The sequence below is a fragment of the Oryctolagus cuniculus genome, chromosome 1 (assembly GCF_964237555.1).
Source record: "Oryctolagus cuniculus chromosome 1, mOryCun1.1, whole genome shotgun sequence".
Lineage (NCBI taxonomy): Eukaryota > Metazoa > Chordata > Mammalia > Lagomorpha > Leporidae > Oryctolagus > Oryctolagus cuniculus.
Genome location: NC_091432.1, coordinates 36135824 through 36161996, shown reverse-complemented (window position 1 = coordinate 36161996; position 26173 = coordinate 36135824). Strand labels below are relative to the sequence as shown.

The 26173-nt window shown below is 41.1% G+C and overlaps 1 protein-coding gene across 4 annotated transcripts; it reads right to left on the bottom strand.

The window, feature by feature from the left end:
* Positions 1-1176: 1176 nt before the first annotated feature.
* KCNA4 (potassium voltage-gated channel subfamily A member 4) lies at positions 1177-22134 on the bottom strand. Of its 4 annotated transcripts, none has more exons than XR_007919204.2 (3): positions 21599-22134; positions 10432-18630; positions 1177-4974 (listed from the first exon to the last, which is right to left on the bottom strand). XR_007919204.2 is itself a non-coding variant. In XM_008268561.4 (2 exons), exon 2 carries the CDS (start codon positions 17853-17855, stop codon positions 15894-15896), a length of 1962 nt encoding a protein of 653 aa, XP_008266783.1. In that variant the 5' UTR covers positions 17856-18630; positions 21599-22134; the 3' UTR covers positions 1177-15893.
* Between the last annotated feature and the right edge of the window lie 4039 nt (positions 22135-26173).

Below are 26173 nucleotides of genomic sequence, written 5' to 3'. Positions count from 1 at the left end.
ATCGGGTCAGCGTGGTGCGCCGGCCGCGGCAGCCATTGGAGGGTGAACCAACAGCAAAGGAAGACCTTTCTCTCTGTCTCTCTCTCTCACTGTCCACTCTGCCTGTCAGAAAAAAAAAAAATAATGGCAAATAGAATAAAATTTTAAATTATGTATCAATGTTAAGAAAAACAGTGAGATTATACTCAGGGCAAAATGCAACTCAGATTACACATATGTTATAACTGTGATGAGGTAGGATATAGGGAAAAAGAATTTGGAGAGTTAAGATAACATGCCTGTTTTCCTCCTTTCTCCACCTGTTACAGACATAAAAAAGCTATATTATTACCTAAATTACAATAATATACAAAAAGCTATATTATTGACCTAAATTACAATAATTGTTACTGTTTTTCACTAATGCCACCATGGTAACATGTGATCATTATTGATATAAATTATATTTCTGTATCACTATCATTAAACATAATTCAATAGCACTTTCTTAAAATATATGGAAGCAAGGGCAAAACATCCACAAAAGCAATGAGTAAACAATTTGGTCAGCCTTGTGAATACAAAAACACATTTCACATGCTCCAAAAGCATCTTATATATTGTTGGGACACATTATATATACCCAATTGCCATTAAGGAACATAAGCCATGCTAAGGATGAAGTTGATCTTCCACTAGCATGAATATAAAAGAAGACACTTTGGTAGTTGTAGATAAGTCTCTTTCAAGGTACATCACACAAATAAGAAGCATACATTAATCACCTCACCAATCAGGGAAAAACATATGTAAATTTTGATATAGACATGCGCAAACCACTCACATGGGAAAAAAAAACACATACAACTACTTCTCCCAAACACTCTATTAACATATGATCTCTGCATCAAAAATGGAATAGGAAAAAACAATTAAAAACTTCTCCCCTGCAAATCTGAGAAATAATAAAAATATTAAAGAGGCTGTAAGCACAAATATGCTTGTAGTAGTAGGAATATAGGCAGTGACAAATTTTAGGATGACACCTGCCCTTCAGCCAATTCTTTCCTGCATTTACATAATAGGATTCCCTGGAAATGAATAAATTATTACAATTTGATGATATTGAGGCCAGCACTGTGGTTTAAGCCACCACCTGAAGTGCAGGCATCCCATATGGGTGCCAGGTTAAGCCTCAGCTACTCCATTTCTAATCAATCCAGCTCCCTGCTAAGGTGCCTGGGAAAGCAGCCCCAAGTATTTGAGCCCCTGTATCCAAGTGGGAGACCGGGAAGAAGCTCCTGGCTCCTGGCTTTGGCCTGGCCAAGCCCTAGCCATGTGGCTATTTAGGGCGTGAACCAGTAAATGGAAGATCTCCATCTCTCTGTCTCCCTATCTATAATTCTGACTTATAAAGAAATAAATCTTTTTTTAAAAAAATGATAAGATTATCAGATTAGTTATAGAAATAATAATATATTACTTTGTGTTATACCACTAGCCCAAAACACAATGGCAAATTTTACTTATCTGTTATTAATCTAGCTTTGAGCTTCTTGTTCTTTTTATTTGTTATACAAACAAAAATTATCTATAATTAGGACTTGATTAGAGGAATAGTGTCAAAATAAAATAAAAACATTATTTACCAGCAAAACCCTCTCTATTACTGTATCTCATTTCCAATTTTTCATTAAACTATTAAATGATAATTAACTGGCAACTAATATGATTTAAAATACTGGAGCTATAGCAACATTCAACTTGCCAAGAACCTATACTTTTTTTTTTTTTTTTAATGAAACTGAATCCCTTAAATTGTCTGTTCTTTCCATTAACTACCTTGGATCTGCCTACAATATTGTCCTTGAACTTCTGCCATGTAACCATCATTTTAGTGAGAGTTTTATTACAAAATGCTTTTAATACTATTTTGTGGAGACCAAGAGGTTTGCTTCTTTGTGGCAGAAGGTTAGGTTCTGATAAATGCCACGACCGGGCTGTAATAAATACTTTGTGAAATAATGTGTTTGAGATTTCATAAAGTAGAAAAACATGATAACTGAGAAATTGTTTAAATGACCAGTGAAAAGAGAAATATATGTTTTATGCATTAATTTCTTTAGGGGTCAATCAGCACAGATTATTTATTCCTCTTATTATTAATGTAAAGTGTAATACAGCTCATAGAAGTAATTACTTAATGATAATGTAGTACCATAGAAACCATACATTTGATTTCAAACAAAATAAAATCAAGAACAAAATTATAAGATCAAGATCTAAAGTAAGAGTTAAAGATAATTAGAGGGCTGCCATTGTGGTGCAATGGGTTAGGCCATCACCTTGACTTAGGCATCTCATATGAGTGCAGCTTCAAGTCCTGGTTGCTTCACTTCTGATCCCACTCCCTGCCAATGCACCCGGGAGGGCAGCAGAAGATGGCTCAGATATTTGGGCTCCTGCCACCTATGTGGGAGAACCTAGAAAGCTCCTGGATCCTGGCTTTGGCTCCACCCAGGTCCAGCATAGCAACCATCTGGGGACTGATGCAGCAGAGGAAAGATCTCTCTCTCTCTCTCTGTAATTCTGCTCTTCAAATAAATAAACAATTCTGTAATATATATTATTAATTATAAGATATTAATATTTGATATGCAGATAGTTATGATACATTTATATCCAAATATGTATATAAACAGACATTTTCTTCTGAAAATATAACTTCTCTTCCAGAGACAGATTTCCAAATTGTCAAACCATTCTGAGGGCATTTGCACACAGCCTATTTGTAATACTAAAAAACAAAAACCAGGCCTTAAATAGGGATAATGTTATATGACATAAGTTTATTTAATATGTCAGAAATATAATCTACTTAATATAATGTCACATTTTAAAACCACACTTTCTGGTAAGGTGTGGTATATTCTGATAGAGTTTAAATACATTTGTCTTCCATTAAAGAACTTGTGAATGAACCTCACTGAAAGTTTCAGCATCCATTACCTCTGATTTTCATTTTGTAAAAAAAAATTGTAAGTCATTCCATCTTTCATGCAGTGAAAATGAGCAAATGAAATCTTCCAATAGTAACTAAAAATCTTCCAATATTAACTATGTGATGGCTAGTTTAGGCTAAGACATTTTCAAGTTTGCAAATGCTTGAAGCATGAACAATTGTGAAGGAAAAATATCTTACTTTTAAAACAACAGATAAATCATTGTTTCATTGCATTTTATATGCAGAATTCATATTTCTAAGGCACAAATGATATTTACAGTTTGCTAAAGTAAAAAATAAAATCTCACAAGATAATGGTTTTACAATTAAAGGCATTTCCCTTATGAAATAGATAGCAATTCAAAAATTCCTAAAGTTTAAAGACAATCCAGGATGCATTTGATTCTGATGATTTTAATGAAGCAGAATTGAATCAATGGCTTCACAATGCCAGTCAATCAATCAATTTGGTCCCCCCCACCCAACTGTTTGGCTTAAAGTATAAGCAGCTTCAATTAAAGATAATGGCTTTTTGGCTTGAAGACTAAAAGCAGGGAACTGAATGTAAGTTCTGCAGCTCAGAACAGGTAAGTTCTGAGATCCTACAGCCAGTAAGTCCTTAAGATATACTTGTATTTCATAGAAGTCCAAGTTCTTCTTAAGAAAATAAAGCTAGTTGGAGAGAGCAAAAAATTCCATGTAACTGCATTTCAAATGTGAAAGCCTTTACTCCAAGACATAGTAATCAGACATTGTCTTGAAAGCAAGTGGAAACCTAAACAAACATCTGTCACATATGATCAAGATAGAAAATACCTCAGCAAAATCCCTAATATTTGCCTTTATTGCCCTGACATAGCCATAAAATTCCATATTTGGTTTGCATATATATATATATACCCACAAAATAACATTTTTTATATTTATTCAAGAAAGATAGGTCTTTATTAAAGCCATAATTTGTACAGGCACCATTTTCAACGGCACTTATATCTTTCCCAAAGAGGAAGATACATATGGTTATTAATATACATGTGTGCATGTGTGCATATGTGTGTAGAGACAGAAAAAACATGGTCCTAAAAATCCTACTTTGGGAATAAAAATACAATTATTGTTGACTGTTTTACCGGTATTTACTACTTTAGTTAAATCTGCTTTCCTCTTTCACTTTTTCTCTGAGTTACAATTTATTCAAATGCTGTTAATAGAAGAAATACAAATTATGTGGATTACAAAAGGTAAATACTGTTCATACAATCACTTGTGCTGTTTGAAAACACTGACTACTGTTCTTGCTCATGCAAGAATCATAAAAAATTAGCAAGTTGGACTATCGACCATTTACTACACAATTTATACATGTCACTAAAGAAAATAAAACACATTACAGAAAACAGCATAGAATTTATTAAAGGTAAGTATAACGAAAGCATTCCTTCTCCAAAAGAAATCTATACCTAATCACACATACAAATTCTGAAGAAGAAAACCAATAATAATAATAAAGAATCCTGCTATTTAGAAAAATGAATGATTCTCTGAAGTTTTGGTATATCTAGATTTTGGGTACACAGTATAGCCCACCCACCTAGCATGAGCTTAGCAAACATCTGTTAAAAGAATATTTGACGAAGAAAAAGATGTCTATGCACCCGTTTTTATTCTAATTTTAGCCCTGTTTAAGGAACCAACAAACAGCACATGAAATAAATTTGCCTCTTTAACAATACCATACAGTCTAATAAACTGCAAATAATCATAAAAAAATCAGTTCATGATTTTTGAATTTCACCCTCTCCAGTCAGGGCTGAAGTCGGTCTCAAAGGGACCAACTTAAAAATAGACTCTGGTGAATGAGAGGTCTGTAGCTTGCCTGCTGTCAGCTCCTCTTGCCAGCAACGAATGGAAAACTCAGGTGATGTCTCAGCAAGTGTAGACATTTCCCCTTAAGCAAATCAATGTAACAGCCAAAGCACAGCTTCAGCAACCTAAGGAATAAGGCAAGAGGCATTTAAAATGTTGGGAAGTCAACTGCTTTGCCTAGGAATGAAAATGAAGCAACTTGTTTGTAAAGCAAATTATAGACAAAATTCTTTCACCTTAATTTTCTTGATTCAATTTCAAATAACAACAGTTGCATCAGAGCACATTTTTACTATTATACTCCCAGGTCATTCCACACTGGAGTTATTTCTACACAGTAATAAAGCATCTGTGTAAAAAATGGGAAAAAAGAAACATAACTAATCATCCAGCTGTTTCTGAAATCCCAGCTGTTCAGTAACAGGCAGAAAATAGCTGGCATAGTAACAGAACATACCAGACCCACACTGCAGGTGACTGTAGAAGCTTTCTGGCTATGCAATGGCATGACCTGATTTATAAAATGAGAAGATCTCTAACCGAATCACCACCACCACCACCACTCCTGCCCCAAACTCTCCCTGAGAAACCTGGGAACTGGGAACAGAAGCCTTCCTGTTGAGGGTTTTTGTCAAAGCAAAGGTGATCGGGATTACATAAATGTGGGGAATATGGGAGCCAAGCATTTCGCATGTCAATCTATGAAACTTGTTTTTAAAGCTGAATTACTAGAGTAAAAGATTAAAAGATAAACTAATAAGGCGATCCCTAGGGACAGGTGCTGTAGCATAGAGGGTAAAGCCTGCAACACCAGCATTCCAAAATGGTGTTAGTTTGTGTCCTGGATGCTCCACTCGCTATGGAGCTCCCTGCTTTTAGTCTAGGAAAAAGCAACGAAAGATGGCCCAAGTGTTTGGGCCCCTGCCGCCCATGAGGGAGACCAGAAAGAAGCTCCTGACTCCTGGCTTCAACCTGGCCATTTCAGCCAGGTTGTATGTATGCCACCTGGGGAATGAACCATAGGATGGGAGATCTGTAACTCTCTAACTCTGACATAAATAAATTAATTAATTAAAAAAGGAGCTCTCTGGATATTTTACTTCAAACAAGTCTGAATGAGGACATTTCTAAAGTTTATGGAAAACTGGAATCATGAGGTAAGTTTATTTTGGCACAAAATTTTTGAAATCTATGCTTAGCTTTTCATGATACTCATTTCCATAAACTTCTTAGAGGTCCAAACTTATATGAGAATCTTTTACTTCAAGTTTCCTTTCCAAATCCTTTCCACAGTGCAACAAAATTTTTGAAAATCAAAGACTTCTAATCTCTTTTGCAAAGTTTATAACTACAGTTTTTCATAACTGAAATGAGGGAAAAAATGCTTCCTGTATGTGAGATAACTTGTTTTATGGACAACAGCAGGATTTATCCCCTGCTTCACTAGATAGATCTCTAACAAGAATACCACTGGCACTCAAGAAGAAAATGGTAATTCCTGAATAGAGCCTTTCCCATCTAGAGAGTCTACTCAGTCCCTGGAGAGAGTAAAAATAGTCTAGTGTCACAGATGATTCACACCTGAAAATACTGTATGTTGCTTCATCGTTATCTATCTAATCTAATTCTTTCTCCACTGCTTTTCTCACTGCCTTGAAGCCTATGACATATGTGGATTCTAGTAGTGAAATGACACCTCTGGATGAGAAGCAGCCGCCACAGTGGCTAAATTAGCAAGGAGTGTATGATGGCAGAGTTCTAATTAGGCTACACAAATTTCTTGATTTCCTTTCCTCTAAGAATTGCACACTAGCAATAACTAATATAAGCACAACTTGACTGTTAGTGACATTCATTCCCATGACTTCTATTGGTTGATTAATTCCATCTTATAATGCACTGCCACTCTGACATTCTACATTAGAGAAAAGAGGGAGAATTCTCCCATTTGCAAATAAATGCCCAAGTGGTAAATTCCAAAAGATGTGAAGGGTCTGTTTCTCTGAAGGGAAAGGTGGATTTTCTACTATTGAAACAGAGAACCTTAACTTTCAACAGCAGTGTTACTGTGAGTGCCCCTGGAGATTAAGAACAAAGGGAAATTGGGACATACAAATAACATTCACCTACTCTAAGTGGTCAATTCATTTCCTGAAGTCCTCGAGTTAACAAAAATTATTAGGCAGCATTATCAACTGAAATAGTTTTCATACTAATCTAGCTAATTTTCATCATCAAATTAATGGCTTCATTTAGTCATAACCACTTGCCTCTTGCGTACCTCCCTCCTCCTCTCCCAGTTTCCCAGTTGGCTTTGATCCTGCTTACATCCTGTTGCTAGTCCAGGAAAAAAGTCTTTTTGCTAACATCTCATTGGTTGGATGAGGTCTAGGAAAAACAGGTCAAAAGCTTTAAGCCCATTTCTAAGAATTCAGAAGGAAAACCTATTCCTAATATTCCTACTCTGCCATGCAGATTTTAATGTAAGACACAGACATTTCCCTGTGTAGTATTTCACATATGCTAAAATCAACCTCTAAAGTGATCAACAGCAATGCTGGAAAAAGACTATCAAACACTCTTGTCATCTTGTAGTTAACTCATAACCAACCCATTCACTTGGTTTGTTAGGAGACAAAATGTTTATATGAAATTCACCAGTTTAGAAATAATGTGAACATGTCAGGGAAATGGAAGAAAAACAGAGATTCCATTATTCTCTCAAGAATCTGAGCAGAAGAGTCATTTATGGTTAAAATCTCCATTCAAATAAGTAACTCTAAATATAGATTGAAATCTAAATCTCAGGACTGGGATTGGCACTGAGGCCAGTAGGTTGAGCCTCTACCTGCTGTGCCAGCATCCCACATGGACACTGGCTCTTGTCCAGGCTGCTCTTCTTCCAATCCAGCTTTCTGCTAACAGCCTGGGAAAGCAGAGGAAGATGGCCCAAGTTCTTGGGCCTCTACATCTATGTGCGATACCCAGAAGAAGCTCCTCATTCCTACCTTCAGATCAGCCTAGCTCTGGCCATTGCAGTCATTTGGAGAGTGAACCATCAGACAGAAGACCTCTCTCTCTGTCTCTTATTCTCTGTCCGTTAATACTTCCTCTCAAATAAATCTTAAAACTCTAAGTCTTACATTAATTTCTTGAATGTTTAACTAGATATAATCCTAAAGCTAATAAAACACTGTGATACTTATAATTCCTAATTGTTTTTATCAAACTCATTTTAATAATAGGTAAATCTTAGAATCAACATCCTCCCTCATAGCAATGTCAACAATAACATTAACTAAGAGTGACAAATTAAGAAAAATATATAAATCCTAATGCATTCCCTAGAGATTCTATCACCTCTTCATAGACTTCAGTCCAGTGGGAGCTTCATTAATTATTTCCTACCCCGCCTGAGAGCAAATGAAAGCCTCATTTGGATCCTGATCTCTACCAACTAAGAGGAGAAAAAAAGATTTGTTCAGGTGCTATCAACACCATTAGTGTTCTTCAGGGAAGTCATCAATCCATTCAGGTACAAGTTTATAAATAGAATAATATGCATCTCCCATGTTAACTAATGCAGCCCATATCACAGACACAGTTTAAATAACATCATCCCAGTCTCCAAAAAAGATGGCATTTTGCAATTATTTTACAGTTAATATGTGAACACCTCAGAGGCTATGAAAGAGATTGGAGCATTCACCTAAATAACAATAACCTGAAACTCTTTAGCGCTATAATTGAACCTGAGAGAATTAAAGAAGTCAAACAACAGCTACAACAAAACTGTGAAAGATAATGGCTTTAGGTAAGTCTGTTTCTACACAGCTCTAAGTAGATCTACAGATCACACAGTCTCATTTCCATGCTGTATGCAACTTTTATATAATAGGAATGATGTGAATGAAAAATAAACATTCTGAAACATCCTATAAAACAAAAATTAACCCTTCCTCTTGGGAATGAAAATTCTAAAAACTCTTATCCCATGATACCCTTAGCCCTAATATCGTTGTGAGAATACAGCTCAAAAATTCAAACTAAAGTCTGAAATATTTTTTAGTCCTCAAATCACTATTTCCCCAAAATACAAATATATGCCTACTGTTAGGAGTTATGCACTTAGACTTCAAAAAGTCCCTTCAGTACATCAGACCATTCATTTTCCTTATGTATTTTTGTCAGAATAAAGTAGAATATGAAATACATAATAAATGAGCATGTGAGGATATGAATATAGTAGATAGGAATATTCAAACAAATATCATTCTTTGGCTCAGCACTGGCACAGCTTTATATCCACAGGGGCAATTTACTTAACTGCTTTGACTAAGAGGCAACTGGCTCTCAATACTTTAAGAAGCTGTGGATAAAATGTCTTCATGCTCCTTGACTTTGAAATTACACCCTTGTCTACCAAGTCATAATAATACAATCTAAGTGCATTTCCACATAATGTCAATAACTGGGGGGAGGGTAAAAAGCCACCATGTTATCCATATTTGTTATTACCAATAATTACTACTAATATCACTGCTAAGAAGGGTCAATAGTTCTATCATCTTCACAGAAAACATGAATATGTATATATGACCAGTAACACTTCCTGCAACATACAATCCATCACAACAGTCACCTGTTAGTTTTCTCTGCTAATGGCAAACAGCCATGACAAAAGTTATCCCAAAATCTTCATATTTTTAATCCTGACATTATATCCTGATATAACTGATCTGAACAACAACAGGCTTCCCAAATAAGTTTTGCTTAGCTTTCTAGTTCTGGTATTTTTGTTGTTTCTTTGTACTGTATTATTTTATCCTATAACTTTGCATTTTCTAGACTGCTGCTAAACAGAAGACAATGAAGTTCTGAGCCTGAGTAAAGAGAGTCTTAGATGAGAAACCAGCTGTAGATACTCTAAAAAACAAATCATTTACACATCAAGAAGCCAGAGTTAATAGTGGGTTAACTAACAAAATCATTTAGTTAGCACTCAGTACACTAAATACAAACACCCCTTGCAAGAAACCAGTGACAACAAATGGATCAAAAACAGCCTTGGGTCAGCAACACCATGACCACTGAGTTGGAGAATATGCTTTCTAAGATGACAGCAAGACTCTATATTTAGCACATTATTTGCTTTAGGTGTCTTTTGCAGTCTCACAGGCCTCAAAAAGAGGTGCTCCATTCCCACTTAGAGCCACAGCTCATTCCATATGTGTTATGTCTTTGAAAGCAACCGACTCATGCCCTGGGATTAATTTATTTACCCATAAATAAAGTGACCATATTTTCTGAGCCTCAAATCGGGCCATATGGTCTGATATGTATTAGCATACTTTTATGAAGAAGAAACTGTGAAAAATGGAACTGCTATGGAAACAGAAAACCAAGCCAGAAACATAATTCTTATCACAGTCCTAATCTTAATTTACTTTTCAGAAGTGCATATTCCCATTTACTGCAATAAGAACTCTGCTTCCTTCACCCTTCAAGACAAACCACTCCATCAGCCTTTTTTCAGATAGGAATACTGATTTCCATACTAGAAAGTAGAATTGTCTTCTAACCTGCAGTGGCTACACTGGTCTGGAAGATCCTGTGCTTAGAATCAAGTTTCTCTTCAGGCAGGAAAACCAAGAGGTACCTTTAGTCCACATCAAATGTCCCTTGCAGATTTCAGAATGACTTTTGGGTCAAGAAGATTTCCGGGAACAGGCCCTTTTGTCACTGAATGACACCCCGTAATCATTCTAAACTGTATCAATAAAAAAAGACATACAAAAATGGTTGTTACACTCTGGATCATTCACATGAACACAGCACCACAGGCTGTCTTAAAAACATCAAACAAGACGGGTGTTTTTCCCACTTTACCTAGTAACAGCTCCAATGTTAGTACTAATCATACATCAAACCCCTGAAAAATAACAATGGACACCATTTCTGATTCTATTGGAAAGCCAGGAGGCCACCGTTTCATGTCTCCAAGGCAATTTTAAAACAATTTTTCACGAGTTAATGTTAATCATTTTTCAAAACTGGGAAAATTTGTATCTAATTCAGAATCTTTTCCTTAGGTGTTTTTTATTCATATACTGAGTTCTATTTCAACACATGCTAAATAATGAAATTTTCAGAGCTTCAGCAATCCCATTTGAAACACATTTGACAACGAAAGTAGTAGCACTTGTGAAATACTACATGTGCCTAAGAATAAATTGAGTTCCCCCAGCACAGGTTTGAACACTGCTTACTGACAGGACTGCACTATCACAAAGCAGTAAATCAAAGTGTTTACTTACCAACTTTCACCATATGTATTCAACTGGAGACTGAAGAGTTATTTTTCATTAAAGGGATCCTTTCCCTCTAGAAATCATTAGAATGAACAGCTTCAAAATATAATCTATTCATTCTGTTCACACTGTAAAAAACTCACATTCCTGGTTCTGCAGTGAACCTAACCATGAGACTTTTAAGAATTATTTTGTAGTTATTATTAGCTACAGAATCAAGGCTGATATGACTTGAGGGGTATTAAAAAAAAAAAAAAAAAAAAGCTATTCTAACACTCCCACTCCACAGAATTTTGTTACTGAAAGAAACCAGCTGATAATTTGACCCAATATCCTGGTTTTACACTTAAAAGGAAAACCTGGGAATCAAAAAGATAAAATTATTTGCCCATGGTTACCAAGCTAGCTCTGGACTCCCTAGGCCAGCTGTCATTCCCCTGGCACCCACTAGCTCCCATTTCAAAAAAATCAAAAGGAATATTTTATTCCTCCTCTCTTCCCTGTAACTGTTGTGCATAACTGTTTTCTTTTCAAGCAGTTACAAGGGAGAACAAGGCATTCACCCTTGAAAAGACTCTGATGAGAATGACCCTCGGATAGTGTGCTTTTGGTAACATTCATTATCATCTGAAAAACTACCAATGGATCCTAGATCCCAAAAAATCAGATCTCTAAATGGGGTCACTTCTCTTTTATCACATCACCAAATGTGTATGGTGGCCTCTAAGAAAATACAGTTTCTTTAAATCAGTTACAAATAGCATGTTTCTCAGGATAAAAAAAATTTCACATATAGTTCTAAAGCACTTTGCCTTGCTTCAAATTGGAAAGATGCTGCAAAATCACAGCTGCACGGGATGTCCTGCCTTTCACACATTGACTGTAAGAGAAGTCTTCCGTACAGAAATGCCCCCATATAAGTCTGGAGGGCTTAAATGCTTCCTTCTCAGTGTACAATCCAGTTCCAAATGTCCTAAAACAAGTGAACATTTTTTTGCGGGGACACATTCAGTGATAATCTAATAATAATATGACGAAAGCTCATGACTATCACTTCTTGATGATCTTACCTTAAAAAAAAAAAAAAAAGTGATAAAAAGCAATCCCCAGGATTCTCAAAGGACTGTATTTGTTGAATTCTCAGAATCATCAGTATATTTTGCATCATCAAATAATGTTAATATGACTTTTCAGGTTTCAAAAAAAAATGTCATATGGGGCAGGAGGTGGCCTCCAGTTAAGACATGAGTTAAGGTGCTCCCATCCCATATCAGAATGCCTGGATTCAACCCCAGCTTTGCTCTGGATTCCAGCTGCCTGCTAAAGAGTACCCTGGGAAGCAGTAGGTGATGGCATAATTATTTAGGTCCCTACCTCCCACATTGGAGACTTGGATTTAGTTCCTGGCGCTCAGCTTCAGCCCAGGCTCAGCCCTAGTTTCAGGCATTTAGCAGGTGAACCTATGGATGGAAAAGCTTTACCTCTCTCACTCTTTTCTACCTCTCAAATTAAAAAAGAAAAAAAAATGTTATAGCAACAATGAAATACAGTATGTTTTCCCTACAAAACACAACCAAATAATTGTTATTGATCTTATAGAATGTTCAATTAACATCCTATGCAAGAGAACACTGAAATCATTTTAAGACATAGTCTGACCTAATTGGGAATAGGTTAAGACACATGGTGCCTTGTCTGCAGGGTCAACTTTTCATACCTTGACATCCCTGGGATCTTCCCTCTAGTAATTATTTAACTATAGACTATAATGTGTCTGCAAATCAACTTCTTGAAATTATTCACAATTTTTATAATATCCAAATAAAATAGAGGCATTTCAAGGTGTCTAAACCCTCATTTCTTCCAGGGCAAAACTAAACAATAAAGTCAGGCATTCATAAGGAACTCAACGTTTCAGAATTTTCACTCAGTTTCCACAAAGCTTGGTGAAATATACTTTATGTGCCCTCTTTTTTTTTTTTTTTTTTTTTTAACTAGACATGACATTTGGTGTAGAGGTATTAAGTGACTTTTCCAAATGAATAATGACCAACCCAAACAGCTTTGCCCCTATTCTAATACCTGTAACATTTTTGCTCCCAAACCAAACTGCATAAAAATGTCATCTCTGAAGTATTATGAGATGGCACTTCCTTGTTTTGTCACTCTCTATTGATCTTTGATCTTTCTAGATTCAATCAACTCCCCTGCTGGCTGCTTTCTCTTGTCCAAATGCTATTTTAGAAAGTGTTTCTCTACAGGTAGTGGCAAAGAGTGGGAAGAAGGGCATAGTTTTACTTTTAACCCTAATACATGACTTATTTTGAATTTCAAATACCACGCAATGAGGTAAGATTTATCTAATTATCAAATGATGGCCTGGGTCCAAAAAGCTTGTGAAAGGCTCTTATGGGGCTTTTTTTTTTTTTTTTTTTTTAAGTTCACAGTTGTCAAAGTTCATTATGTACTGAGATAGTCTATGCAGTATTTTTTTTCCTAAAGCTTGAGACTATTGGGGCGGGTGCTATGGCAGCATCTCATATGGGTATTGGTTGGAGTCCTGACTGCTCCACTTCTGATCCAGCTCTCTGCTAATGTGCCTGGGAAAGCAGAAGAGGATGGCCCAAGTTCCTGGGCCCCTGAACCCACGTGGGAGATCTGGAAGCAGCTCTGGGCTCCTGGCTTCAGCCCAGCATAGCCCTGGCCATTGTGGCCATTTGGGGAGTGAACCAGAAGATGGAAGATCTGTCTCTCCTTCTCTCTCTCTGTAACTCTACTATTCAAATAAATAAATAAATCTTTTAAAAAAAAAAGCTTGAGGCTATCATTTTTTTTTTTTTTTTTTGGACAGGCAGAGTGGACAGTGAGAGTGAGAGACAGAGAGAAAGGTCTTCCTTTTTGCCGTTGGTTCACCCTCCAATGGCCGCCGTGGCCGGCGCGCTGCAGCCGGCGCACCGCACTGACCTGAAGCCAGGAGCCAGGTGCTTCTCCTGGTCTCCCATGCGGGTGCTGGGCCCAAGGACTTTGGCCATCCTCCACTGCACTTCCGGGCCACAGCAGAGAGCTGGCCTGGAAGAGGGGCAACCGGGACAGAATCCGGCGCCCTGACCATGACTAGAACCCGGTGTGCCGGCGCCACAAGGCGGAGGATTAGCTTACTGAGCCGCGGGGCCGGCCGAGGCTATCATTTTATAACAAATACAAGTTAAAGAAAGGTTGCAGAGTAAGGCCTCTTATGTATTCTGAGTTTCCTAATCTGTACCTTATTATGATTTAGTGCAAGGTGGAGCACTAGTTATCACTTCACATTCTAGAACACCTCATCATGAGTTAAATGCAGTGACATGTGTCATAAAGTCCTTTAATAAAGATAATAATGATGGTATGTTGAAACCAAATGTTTTGACACAATTCTTCCTTACATCCATTTTAGCCAACAGAAAACTAAAATGTGAGGTGAATCCCCACATTCCACTCATACATAGCTGCACAAAAAAGAAGTAAACTTAATAAATCTAGCATTTATGTTGCACATTTAATAGAAAGATCTTAAGCCATAATCACTGTAGCTGCTAGGCATCCTACTTCTTGAAGAATTCTTTCAGTGCATGCATTAACTTTGGTTAAATTATTCTGGATTTCAAAGGCAGAAGAATATTTAAAATAGTATGGTTTCAGAAACATCATTGTAACAGACCAACTCCAAAAGATTCTGTTGCTAAATTTTACTTCATAGTCCCTTTGTAGATTACTTATTTAGGTTTCAAAAGAGGAGAAAACCATGTGCAAACCATGTGCTGTAATATGCATGGTCATTAATCTCACACAAAGTAAAGAAGAAAACAATAAAATATGACTAAGAAATCATTCTTCCAATGATTGTCATTGAACTGTTACATTAGTAAACATTCACAGTATGAAGTCTCTCTCAATCTCCAGCATAAAAAGTAGTGCAAAAGAAAAAAAAAATCAGTCCTGTTGACTATGAACAAAACTTGTTACATTTTCTCCAATTTCATTTCTTCCATAATGTTAGGCATCTGCTATCATAACGTTCCAAAATTAATAATAAAATATAGTCAATTTCTAAAGGCCCCTGCAGCCTTTTTAAAAGTTAATTTCCAGTTAAAAATAAACTTTAATTAAATCCATGATAAAATTGTGACCTATATTCTATTAAATAATTTACTTTCTTTTCTTCTACACATTAATAATTACAATTTTTAAAAAACAACTACAGAATCCAAAGACATTTGAGATGTTATTAAATCACTGATAAATGACTCAAATTCATTAGTTCTTACATAGTAAATACTTCCAAATGCCAACTTTTCCCATCACTGCACAATTACTAATAATGTTGACAATTTACTTACAGATGCATGTCCCCAGGCACACGTATGCACACATACACACACACACACACACATTCTCCATAAAACCATCTTTACTGTTAACATTTTTCCAGTTTATGTGCAAAATTCTTGCATTCTAATAAAAAATATAAGATAGGTTTGCTTCTATTTAAGACTCCCTCTTCTCCAAGATTTATCATTTGATATGTAATACAAGTTTAGCAACAATTAAGCCATGTATAACCATTAAATGGTGTACTACTGTATGCATTGGACTCAATTGCATATTTCATTTTCATAACTGCACTCTCTACACATGAATATATTTGGAGATGCTGGGGTGGGGTTGGGAGGACAGAGGCAGGTGGAGAGAGCCGTTCACACATCAGTCTCCACAGCCTTTGCATTAGAACAGTTGTTTTTATCTGTCTCACTGTCATCCCCCTTCCCCTGACACTTCTCCTTTGCGCACAGAGATTCCTTAACTCCTTCTTCCATCTCTAGATACTCTGACTTGTCCCCCAGGGAAGAAGAAGTAGAGCTCCGAAATTTCTTGAGCAAACTGGAAGGAAGGTATGGGCAACTGACTGCATTCTGGGTCAGCTGCGTCTGTTCCTCATTTTCAGTCTCTCTATGGTAGAAATAGTTAAAGTTAGAGACAATCACTGGCACTGGCAAAGCAATGGTTAAGACACCAGCAATGGCACACAGGGACCCCACGATCTTGCCCCCCACGGTGATGGGCTTCATGTCCCCATAGCCCACAGTTGTCATGGTTACCACAGCCCACCAAAATGCATCTGGAATGCTTTGGAAATGGGTAGTAGGTTCATCCGCCTCCGCGAAATACACAGCACTGGAAAAGAGGATGACCCCAATGAAGAGGAAGAAGATCAGAAGGCCTAGCTCCCGCATGCTGGCTCTGAGGGTGTGGCCCAGGATCTGCAGGCCTTTGGAGTGCCTGGACAGTTTGAAGATCCGGAATACTCGGACCAGACGAATGATCCTGAGGATGGCAAAGGACATGGCCTGTTGCTGCTGCCCATTGCCACCTCCCTGTTGCTGGGCCAGGTCAGTACCCAGGGTGATGAAATAAGGCAAGATGGAGACAATGTCAATGATGTTCATGATGTTTTTGAAGAAGAGCGCTTGGCTAGGACAAGCAAAGCAGCGGACCACAAACTCAAAAGAAAACCACACAATACAGACTGTCTCCACGATGAAGAAAGGGTCGTTGAATATTGTGTGCCCTGAGTTCTCCGGGTGGGGTGCCAAGGTGTCATTCAACAACCCACCGTGCCCACCAGCACTTAGTGCCATGACGAGATCCCTGTCGTCCCTAAACTCAGGCAAGGTTTCCAGGCAGAAGATGACGATGGAGATTAAGATGACCAGGACAGACACGATGGCTATGCCCCTTGCAGGACTGGAGCTCTCTGGATATTCAAAGAGAAGCCAGATCTGCTTTTTAAATTCATTCTCTGGTAGGGCCCTGTCCTCCTCCTCTCTTACAAAGCCCTCATCCTCACGAAACTTGAGCAAGGCCTCCTCTCCCAGCTGGTAGAACTTCACCTCCTCAGTGAAGATATCAAAGGGGACGTTGACCGGCCTCTTCAGGCGGCCTCCCGATTGGTAATAATAAAGGATGGCATCAAAGCTGGGCCGGTTCCTGTCAAAAAAATACTCGTTGCGCAAAGGGTCGAAGTACTGAGTCCTCTTCTCAGGGTCTCCCAACAAAGTCTCTGGAAACTGGGCCAGGGTTTTCATCTGGGTCTCAAAGCGTAGGCCTGACACATTGATCACCACACGCTCACAGCAGTCACTGTAGCGGACTGAACTATAGCCACCGCCTCCCCCGTCTTCCTGAGGCAGCAGGTCCGTGTAGGAACATTCGTCGCCGTGGTCGTCTTCGCTATAGTAAAACCTTCCCTCCTCGTCCTCGTCCTCGTCCTCCTCCTCGTCTTCCTCTTCCTCGCTCAGCTCCCTTAGGATCTTCTCCTCAGAGCCGCTGGGCATCAGGTCAGAGCAATGCGGAAAGCCGCTCTGTCGGTGGTGGACTCGCTTCTTCTCGGGCCGCGGGCGCCTCCTCCTCCTGCTCCCTCGGCTGCTCTGAGGATCGTGGGAGGTGCAGGCCCCCCGTGACTGGTGGTGGTGGTGGGAGCCCCCACCAGAACCCCCACTGCCTTCCACAGCAGCTGTGGCCGCTGCCACAGCAGCAGCCGCAGCTGCTCTCGAGTGAGCCAGCCTCTCGCGCTCCCGGGCCCGGGCCTGGGCTGCATAACCATAAGGCATGTGACTGTTGCACCCTGAGCTCTCGGCACTCACCATAGCGACCTCCATGGCGGTAGTTTTTGGAAATGGCTGGTTCCAGTTGTAGAAGAAGAAAGAAAAATAGGGCAGCTTCTTTTCTCACCAAATTAAGGTAAGTTTGGAACCCTTAAGCAGATTGCTTGGAAGACTAAGGATATTTTCAGTCCAACTTTGCATTTTCTGTTTTTAAATCAGCACACTCCATGCTCGCTCTTCCCAGGGATTCAACATTGCTCTCCAGAGCTTGGCTGGTCTAGATAAACAGCCTATCACACTCAAGCCCAAGTCATAAAGTGATGGGGTCTCCAAAACTCGTATGTTTTGTGGTAATGTTCAAATTCAGAAATATGTCTGGGATGTGGTAGGTGATGCTGCTGCAGGATTCAAAGGCAGCAAGGATCTGACAGCCAGCAGTGGTGCCTACAAAGTGAAATATATTTTTCTTCCATGGAAATTGTCCAAAGCTCAGTCCATCAAATTTAAACAAAATGCAAATAAGCCTTTGGTTTTAGCACTTGTTTTCCAGTGTCAGCTTGACCCATGTTAAGATGAGGCTTGAAGTATGTCCAGCCATCGCTGCTCAAAAATCTATTAGGCTGATTCTCCAGGCTGTTCCCCTAAGGTCTTCAAGGGCTCTCTGGACCCAGGGGCAATGCCAAGCTACAGAGAGAGGCAAAGACCTTGGGAGGTAGAGAAGGTGCAAAATGAGGTGTCAGCAGAGGCAAAACCAGCTCTGAGGTCTCCATAGAAATCAAGGAAATGCAGAGCATCCTTCAGCTAAAATCATGCAGAAGAAACACATCACCTGCAAAGGGACGGGAAACAAGCATAGGAGAAAGATAGGGATCAAATCAGACAAAAACTGAGCGTTTTATTTCATATATACTTCCTTCTCTTGTCCTCACATAAATCATGTAACACACCAAGAGCCGTAACATTTCCAAGAGTAAGGGGCAGACTGTTCTTAAATCTCTTTTTTACTCAACACCCTTCCTTCACTCTTCTGTGGTTATGATTTCAGTTCAGACTATTTTCATGGCAACTCAATTATTTTTTCCTCTCTTCGCTCTCAGCCCACAAGGCTCTTATTTCCATCTTCGCCCTCATCAATGCCAGGTCTTAAATTCTCACTGCCATACCACGTTCTCCATTCCATGACAATAATACTGTCACTTACAGCTCTTTCCATCACTCATCTCAAGGCAGCTTTTGTAAATGTCCACTCATAAAATATTTCTGAATTAAGTACTATTCCACCCCTTTCCATTTTCATTCAGGATTCAGAAAGTCAGAAAAAAAAAGTTTTCTTCTTTGCAGACTCCACCACTTGAAACAGCCTCATCCACTTTACCTACAAAGCATAGATAATAATGGAACTTCCCCATCCCACATTTGAAGGCATTAAGTTAGATACCTAGCATTGATAGAATAGCACTGTGCCTTATACATAGTGAATGTCAATAAACACTGGAAGTTAGAAACAGTGTGACAGTAACCTATGCTTCCATTGCCTACCTACCTCATTCCCACTGTCTGAGGTATGGAGTATAGGGACATAAGGACATTCTGAGATTCCTCAATCGCCTGTGTTAAGTTGGTATTCCTTGACACCCTGAAAAAAAGTCCCAATGTTTTTTTCTGTCTCCCGGATTCCAGAATACTCTCTATCATTCATCATTTCTCCATGCTGTTCCTCCATGGTCACCTCAAGGGCACCTCCTACATTCTTCTCAAGAGAACCATTGCCTTATTTTTCAGATCTCAGTTTGGACTTTTTTCCCCTCACTCTGTAACACGTTTCTCCCTATAATTTAATCCATATATCCCATCCCACCTATTTTCCCCCTTGTCTTTCACTGCCCACCGTTATTTTTAATCTCCTACTTTCTGATCACATGTTCCTTGCAGTCCTGATCTGTTCACAGTGACACTTTGCTATCCCTGGTCCTTCTTCCTGAGTTTGATCTCCCAAGTTCAGCTAATTCATCACCCTAGCCAGGACCTGCAAAACCACCTGTCCCTCCCTGTGTGTCCTCTTGCTTCCTCCCTTTACTCTGTCCAGCAGGACTTCTAAGAATACAAAGAATGACCCAGAGAACCTGAAAAGATGATGCCAGAATTTTCAGGGCGTCTATCAGCTTCTATTACTGGAAGCACAGAGAAATGGCTCTGAAGCCATTAACAGGATTCAGCTCTTGACCACCTGCTGCTCGCTGCTGATCATGTCAGCCTAGCAGCCTAAACACACCTGAGTTGGTGAAGTAACTAGCAGGAAGCTGGCAAACAGAGGGCTTTCCAATCATACACATTCTCCTCAGGCAAAGGGAGAGCTTGACTGAGACGCAAAACCCAGAAAATACATCTCTGAATTTATCTCCCATGGCATCCCCTTCCTTATGCCTGACTCCTAACATCATCGAACACTCGAAAATGCTTACCCTCAGTAGGTCTCCAAGTCCCTGCTTAAAACCACCACTGTGGAGTATCAGGCCAGCCTTGCTGAAAGACTTGCAGGAGCCAAACAAACAGCCTGAAACTTTGCTCAGTTTCTTCCCCAACTCCCCCAAACAGTTATCACACACTATTTTCTTAAAAGCCCCAGTGTAAACCAAAGTATCTATATATGTGCATACTGCACTCATCCCTCTCCTGCCCAGCTGGTCCCCTGAAGGTCATGAACTGGAGGGTCTTCCAATTCACCACCAACTCTGCAGGAGACCTAGACCTGCCCCTTTTCTGCTCTACACCAAATACTACCGTTTATTTCCTTAATTATTTAGGTTTGTTAGTGTTCATTTATCCAACTCCCTCCTCCAGCCTACAAAAATCAAATTGTCTTCCTTTTTTAATTGGGGACCCCTTATCTCACTATTCTTGATCAAAATAAAGAAAACAAAAGCAAATGAAAAGGAAACAAAAAAGAACCCTCCAACTCATACCCCACCCCCAGCCATCCAGACTGGTTTGGAATTTCTCTTCCTTCTTAAGGCATTCTTGTTAGGAGAATCTATTCAAGCTGACTCCCAGGAGCCCTTCTGGGAGAGACCTGTGCAGGGAAACCCCCGTGTCTCTTAAATGCCATTAAATTAATGGAATTTTGCAGACTGCCTATTCCCCAATCCCTGTGCCCCCAAATAACAGCCAAGCATTCCGCCCCTCCTCCACCCTCTCCCCCCCAACAACAAGGATGTTTTCATCTCTCATGCCTGCCCTGCAACTGTGTTAGCCTGGTACCTGAACCTTATGTGAGAGAGAGGCTGAGAGGGAAAAATTGATAGAGGGAATTGGAAAGGCCAACACCATGAGAAACACACACTTCAATGCACGCCATTTATACAGTCCCTATGTGTTGCTCAAATGCTCAGAAAATGCACGCAAATCCCAATGTTGGGAGAGGCAGCAATTCAGCCCCGTTCACCAGCTGTTCGCAAAAGAACAGAACAGAACCGGTGAAGGTGGAATGAGGCGAAACGCGGCTGAATCGAAACCCACCACGATGGGAAACGACATCTTTAATCGTGCCCTCGCCTCGGGACCAGGGTTCCCGCTCGGGCTCAGTAAGCAGGGCGCACTCCCCCATCCCCCGGGGCTGCCCCCCCAGAGCCGCGCGGCATCTGCACCTCCCCTCTCCCACCTCCTAGTTTATTTTTAACCGCCTTCCATTCATGCCCTTCTGTCACATTCCCGATGTTATTTATCCCTCAAATGCCCACTGTTTCTTGACAGCCACGAGAGGAGGGTGCAGGAGAGATAAGAAAGGTATTAATACTTACCGCTCCCGGGCGGGGAGAAACACAGAGAAACCCCCCCGCTGGTTTGTTTTTGCCCCCTCGAGCTGCAACAGCTGGGGAGGGGGGAAGAACTGTCATCAGAGAGGTAAATGGAAATCACTCCTGTGTGGCTGGTTGCGGCTGCAGAATATCCAGGGAACAAGTTCTGTGTCCTGGCCAGGGTGGCACAGAGTCGGCGCCGCTGGAGCCCGGAGGTGGGGGTTGGGGCTGTCCCCCAAGGAAGACCCCAAAGACCCCAGGACTCCCGGTTCCTCTGCAGTTCGGCCAGAAGGGCTCCTCAGGGAGAGGAAGTCAAGGGTCCCTGGAAAAGCAACAAAATCCTAGACAGCAGCGCTCACTTGTTCAGCCCGAACTGCTGCTCCAGCAAGCATCTCTGGCTGACTGGCTGGCTGACTGGCTGGCTGGCTGGCTGGCTTGGCTGGCTTGGCTGGCTTGGCTGGCTGGCGCGCTCGCTCGCTCGTTCGCTCGCGGCTGCAAGAGCAACACACGCCTCCCGGGCCGCGGGCGCGCAGGGGGCGGGGCCAGGGCCGCCGAGGGCGTGGCGTTCCCCGCCAGGGGCGCCTCCCGAGGCACGGCGGGGGGCGCGCAGTCACGACGCCGCCGCTGCGCGCCCTGCGGTCCGATCCCCCGACTCCCGCGCTCTGGGAACGGTTCCAGGAGCCCTTGGCTATCGCCCCCAGAGGCGACGAGCAAACCCGAGGGGAGAGGTGGCCCCGGTGGCGCTACGACGGCCGTCCCGACGGCAGCGCGGGAGCCCCAAGGAGGTTGGGGGAGCCTCGACGGGAGGTGCAAGACCTCCAAACCGGGGTGCTCTGGAGCGTCCTCGCCTCCCCGTACCTGATGTCTCTACGTTTCCCCCGGTGCCCCGTCCTCCGCTTCCCCGGTGGCGGGTTTGGAGCCGCGGTGCCTCTGGCAAAGCTCCCTCGCCGACCCGGAGCCGTCTTTTCGCCTCGAGCGCACCCAGTTCCCTCAGCCTCCGGCTTCCTTGCGCGCCGGAGTTTGTCGGCCTCAGTTCCGGGGTAAGGTCTCCGGGGCGCGGAGGAGACTGACTTGAAACACGTATTCGACCCGGTGAAGTGACAGTTGCGGAAACGCGGCTGAGGCCCTGGCCCGGGGCCACGCACTGGAGACGGGGCGAGCGTTGTTGCAGCGCTAGGGACTGGTGGCGGGCTGGGTTCCGGGCTGGGAACCTGAGGGGGCGGGGAGGAGCTCTAGGCGAACTTGTTGCTGCAGATGGGACTGGGACCGAGGTCTACCTGGCTTGCAAGAGGGTTCTATCTTAGTGGCCGGAGCTCTACCACTACCCACCTCCATTAAATTTTATATATATATATATATATATATATATATATGTATATATATATATATATATATTGCTTCTCTCCCCGGGAGGGGTGGGATAGTGAGGCCTTACCCCGGATGGACTCTCGGGTTGGTTATTAAGAGCCAAGCTTGTGAAATGCCTCTGGACCTGGATCTAAATACACAGTTACCACAAATCCACCAAGAGAAAGATTTGCTTGGGGAAACACGAATTCTCTCTCTCTAACACACACACGCACACACACACACACACACACACACACACCCCAAGCAGCCCAGGTGGTGATCGGTTCTCCGGGCATCTCTCCCAGTTCCTCGTGATGGGCCAAGCAAGCACGGTCGGCGTGCGCCGCGCCGCTGGAGCAAATCCGACCTTTGCTGGTCCATTGGCTCCGGGGCAGCCACTGCCGTCCTTGGCCGGCAGCTTTGTTCGAAGACCGTATTGGGCCTCCTTCTTTTGTGGCGCTCAATTAATTATTAAGGGAAATATTCCAGAGCTGAATTATAGATATGCCCTGTGTTCGCTCACCTAACGGCTGCTGGTTGGGCAAAGGACGCCTGAAGGGCTATTCTTCGTTTCTTTTTCGTCTGTCTTTTAAAAATAACTTATTAAAAAATTGGGAATTGTGCTCAGTGAAAAGAAACAGAACACTTAGGGTGTGGCCTTATTTTTCTTAATTTCTTGCAACTAACGCAGCTTGGTTTTTGGCACAAATAAATCTACCTGTTACTTCCTGGATTCAAGGCTGCAGTGACTGAGAGAAAGGAGCCTCTTTGCCTCCATTCATTCCCTACTGTAGTTCATTCCAGTGAGCACAGGGCATTACTCCCAAAGTGAAAAGATCACACGTATGTTGGCCAAAACCCATCTCTGCTCCTGCACGTGGGACAAAGTCACGGTGCAGTTTTGTACAAACCAGAGGTAGGTAACCGAGTTTCTTGGTGATTGGCCAGCAAGATGTTTCTTGGGATCATAAAAGGCAGTGCCGAGGACACAGGATCTTGGGACATGTTTCCCCAAAGCAATTTGTGAAATCAGTCTGGAGCAGGGAGATGAAAAAGGAGATGGAATGTACTAAAAAGTTACATTGAAGCATGGACATTTTAATTGAATCATGTTGGAACTTCATGAATTATGATTCTTTATGCCATTTGCTGTTTGTTCCTATCATGTCTCAGAGAATGTTATGTATTTGCACTTCTTAGATATCAAGAATCTAAATTACTGAAGTTCAGCAGTTGAATTCCTGAAACACAGCAAGTCTGCAGTCTCAGATTGTTACTGAAGTTATGCAATAACTATATACCAAATAAGATTTGATAAAAAAGATTTTGACAAGATACATAATGCTCAATGAGTATCCACCTATAACTGGCTCTGTTCTAAGTTCTTTGTGTGTATATGGCTTATTTTATTTGCTGAACAATTTCTTGATTATATTGAGAATGAAAAAACTTACAGTGGATAGCTAACTTGCACAAGCTTTTATATAGTAAATGTTGTGACAGAAGTAGGCCTTCACCATCTGATTTTGCAATGTGGACCATGCTAGTGATTATAATACCATGTGGTCTAAACTCATTTAACTGACCTATTGACCATCACAGACACACAGATTTAAAAACAAGGGGATTTGTATTATGATGGAGATGCAAGAATGGTGTCTCTAGGTGCAACCTCTAATCTGAGAAAAGCAAGCAAGGATTCCTAAGGAAAGGGGAGATACGCCCCCACAATGGTGGGATTTAGAGAGCTGCCGTGGAATATGCACTGTACATAGTGGATCAGAAGCAGCTGAGGTTGGAGAGAGGCTGGGTCCAATAGGAAGAGCATGCCTCTCTTCCAGCCTCTCTCTCTCTCTCTCTCTCTCTCTCACACGCACACACACACACACACACACCTACCTTTCTTCACCCATTTAAATAGTTACTTTATAAAGCAAACAAGAAACATTCCATTTCCTTCCCTGAAGTTCTCTCTGGGATTCCTAGAAACTCTTGAATAAACAGTAGCAGATTCTTTACTTGGAATCAACAAAAATCTACCTTGTCTTAGTCCTAAAACTCTCTTTGCTTTGAAAAGGAAAATTTATTCTATTGACTTTGTTAGTTATCACCCTGTCAAAGTACTTCAAGCCTGCCATCCCTAAATACTCCTATTACCACAAATAATTTGTGTCTGGCTTTGAATTCCATCAGTTGTGCTACAAACGCTCCAGACCACACTGTGCAGCCTTTGTTTATATAAAGAAAAGGTGAAGGGCAGCAGGTCTGGCTTTGTACAAAGCACTATAAGAGGCCCTGTGGGATACAAACTAAGTCCATTATAAATGCTTTTGTTCTCTTTGAGGACTGTGGCGTACAATGAATTGCAATGTTCTCTTTCCTCTTCCCCTGTCCCCCCTGACAATCCTGTGTACTTCACTGAGAACAGGTACACTACCCTGAGGAACCAGCACTGCACCGGACCCGGAGTAGACTGTGAATGAATAATGGAAGAGGCTTTCATTTGCCTAGAAAGTTCAGTGAATATGTTGTAGAGATGTCAAAGAAGGCTTACCCCAGCCTCCCAACCCTAACTTTTACAGTTTTTAAATGATGGGTGTTCAGAAAGCCCTAGAGGACTTGTTTCTATGCCTCCATTCTTAAATGTATGGATGGAAGTGTTCTGAACAGCCCATAGTTCCTTATAAAACGGGAATCACTCATTTTTTTCTTGTAGATGAGTTTCTTAGTGATTTTTCATCAGTACTTCCCATTCCACCTTAGGCATGTTAGTAACTGTGGAGGTCTAGGACATCAGAAGGGCATGTTTACTTCTTACTATACTAAGTGCTTGTTCAGGCTTCCACAACCAAAATACCATCTACTGGGTAGGTTACAAACAACAGAAACTTATTTCTCATAGTTGTGGAGGTTGGGAAGTCCAAGATGAAGGTCCTGGCAGATCTGTTGTATGATGAGGACACATTTCCTAGTTCACAGATGGCAACTTCTGACTGGATACTCATGATGACAGCTGCAATCATCTCTCTGAGGACTTTGTTAGAAAGAACTTAACTCCTGCCCAAAGTCCTGTATCCTAATATTATTTCTTTGGAGGTTAGAATTCCAACATGAGAATTTGGATTAGACACAAATCTGCAGATGGCAGTGAGAAAGCATCCACCCTGCAGATAAAGAATGACCACCTACTTGCTGATCAAAGCATGGTGTCAGGCTCAGTAGGGAGGG

Bases quoted from the DNA above. Each gene is read 5' to 3' on its own strand.
- KCNA4 (XM_008268561.4), bottom strand. From the start codon at position 17,855: ATGGAGGTCGCTATGGTGAGTGCCGAGAGCTCAGGGTGCAACAGTCAC.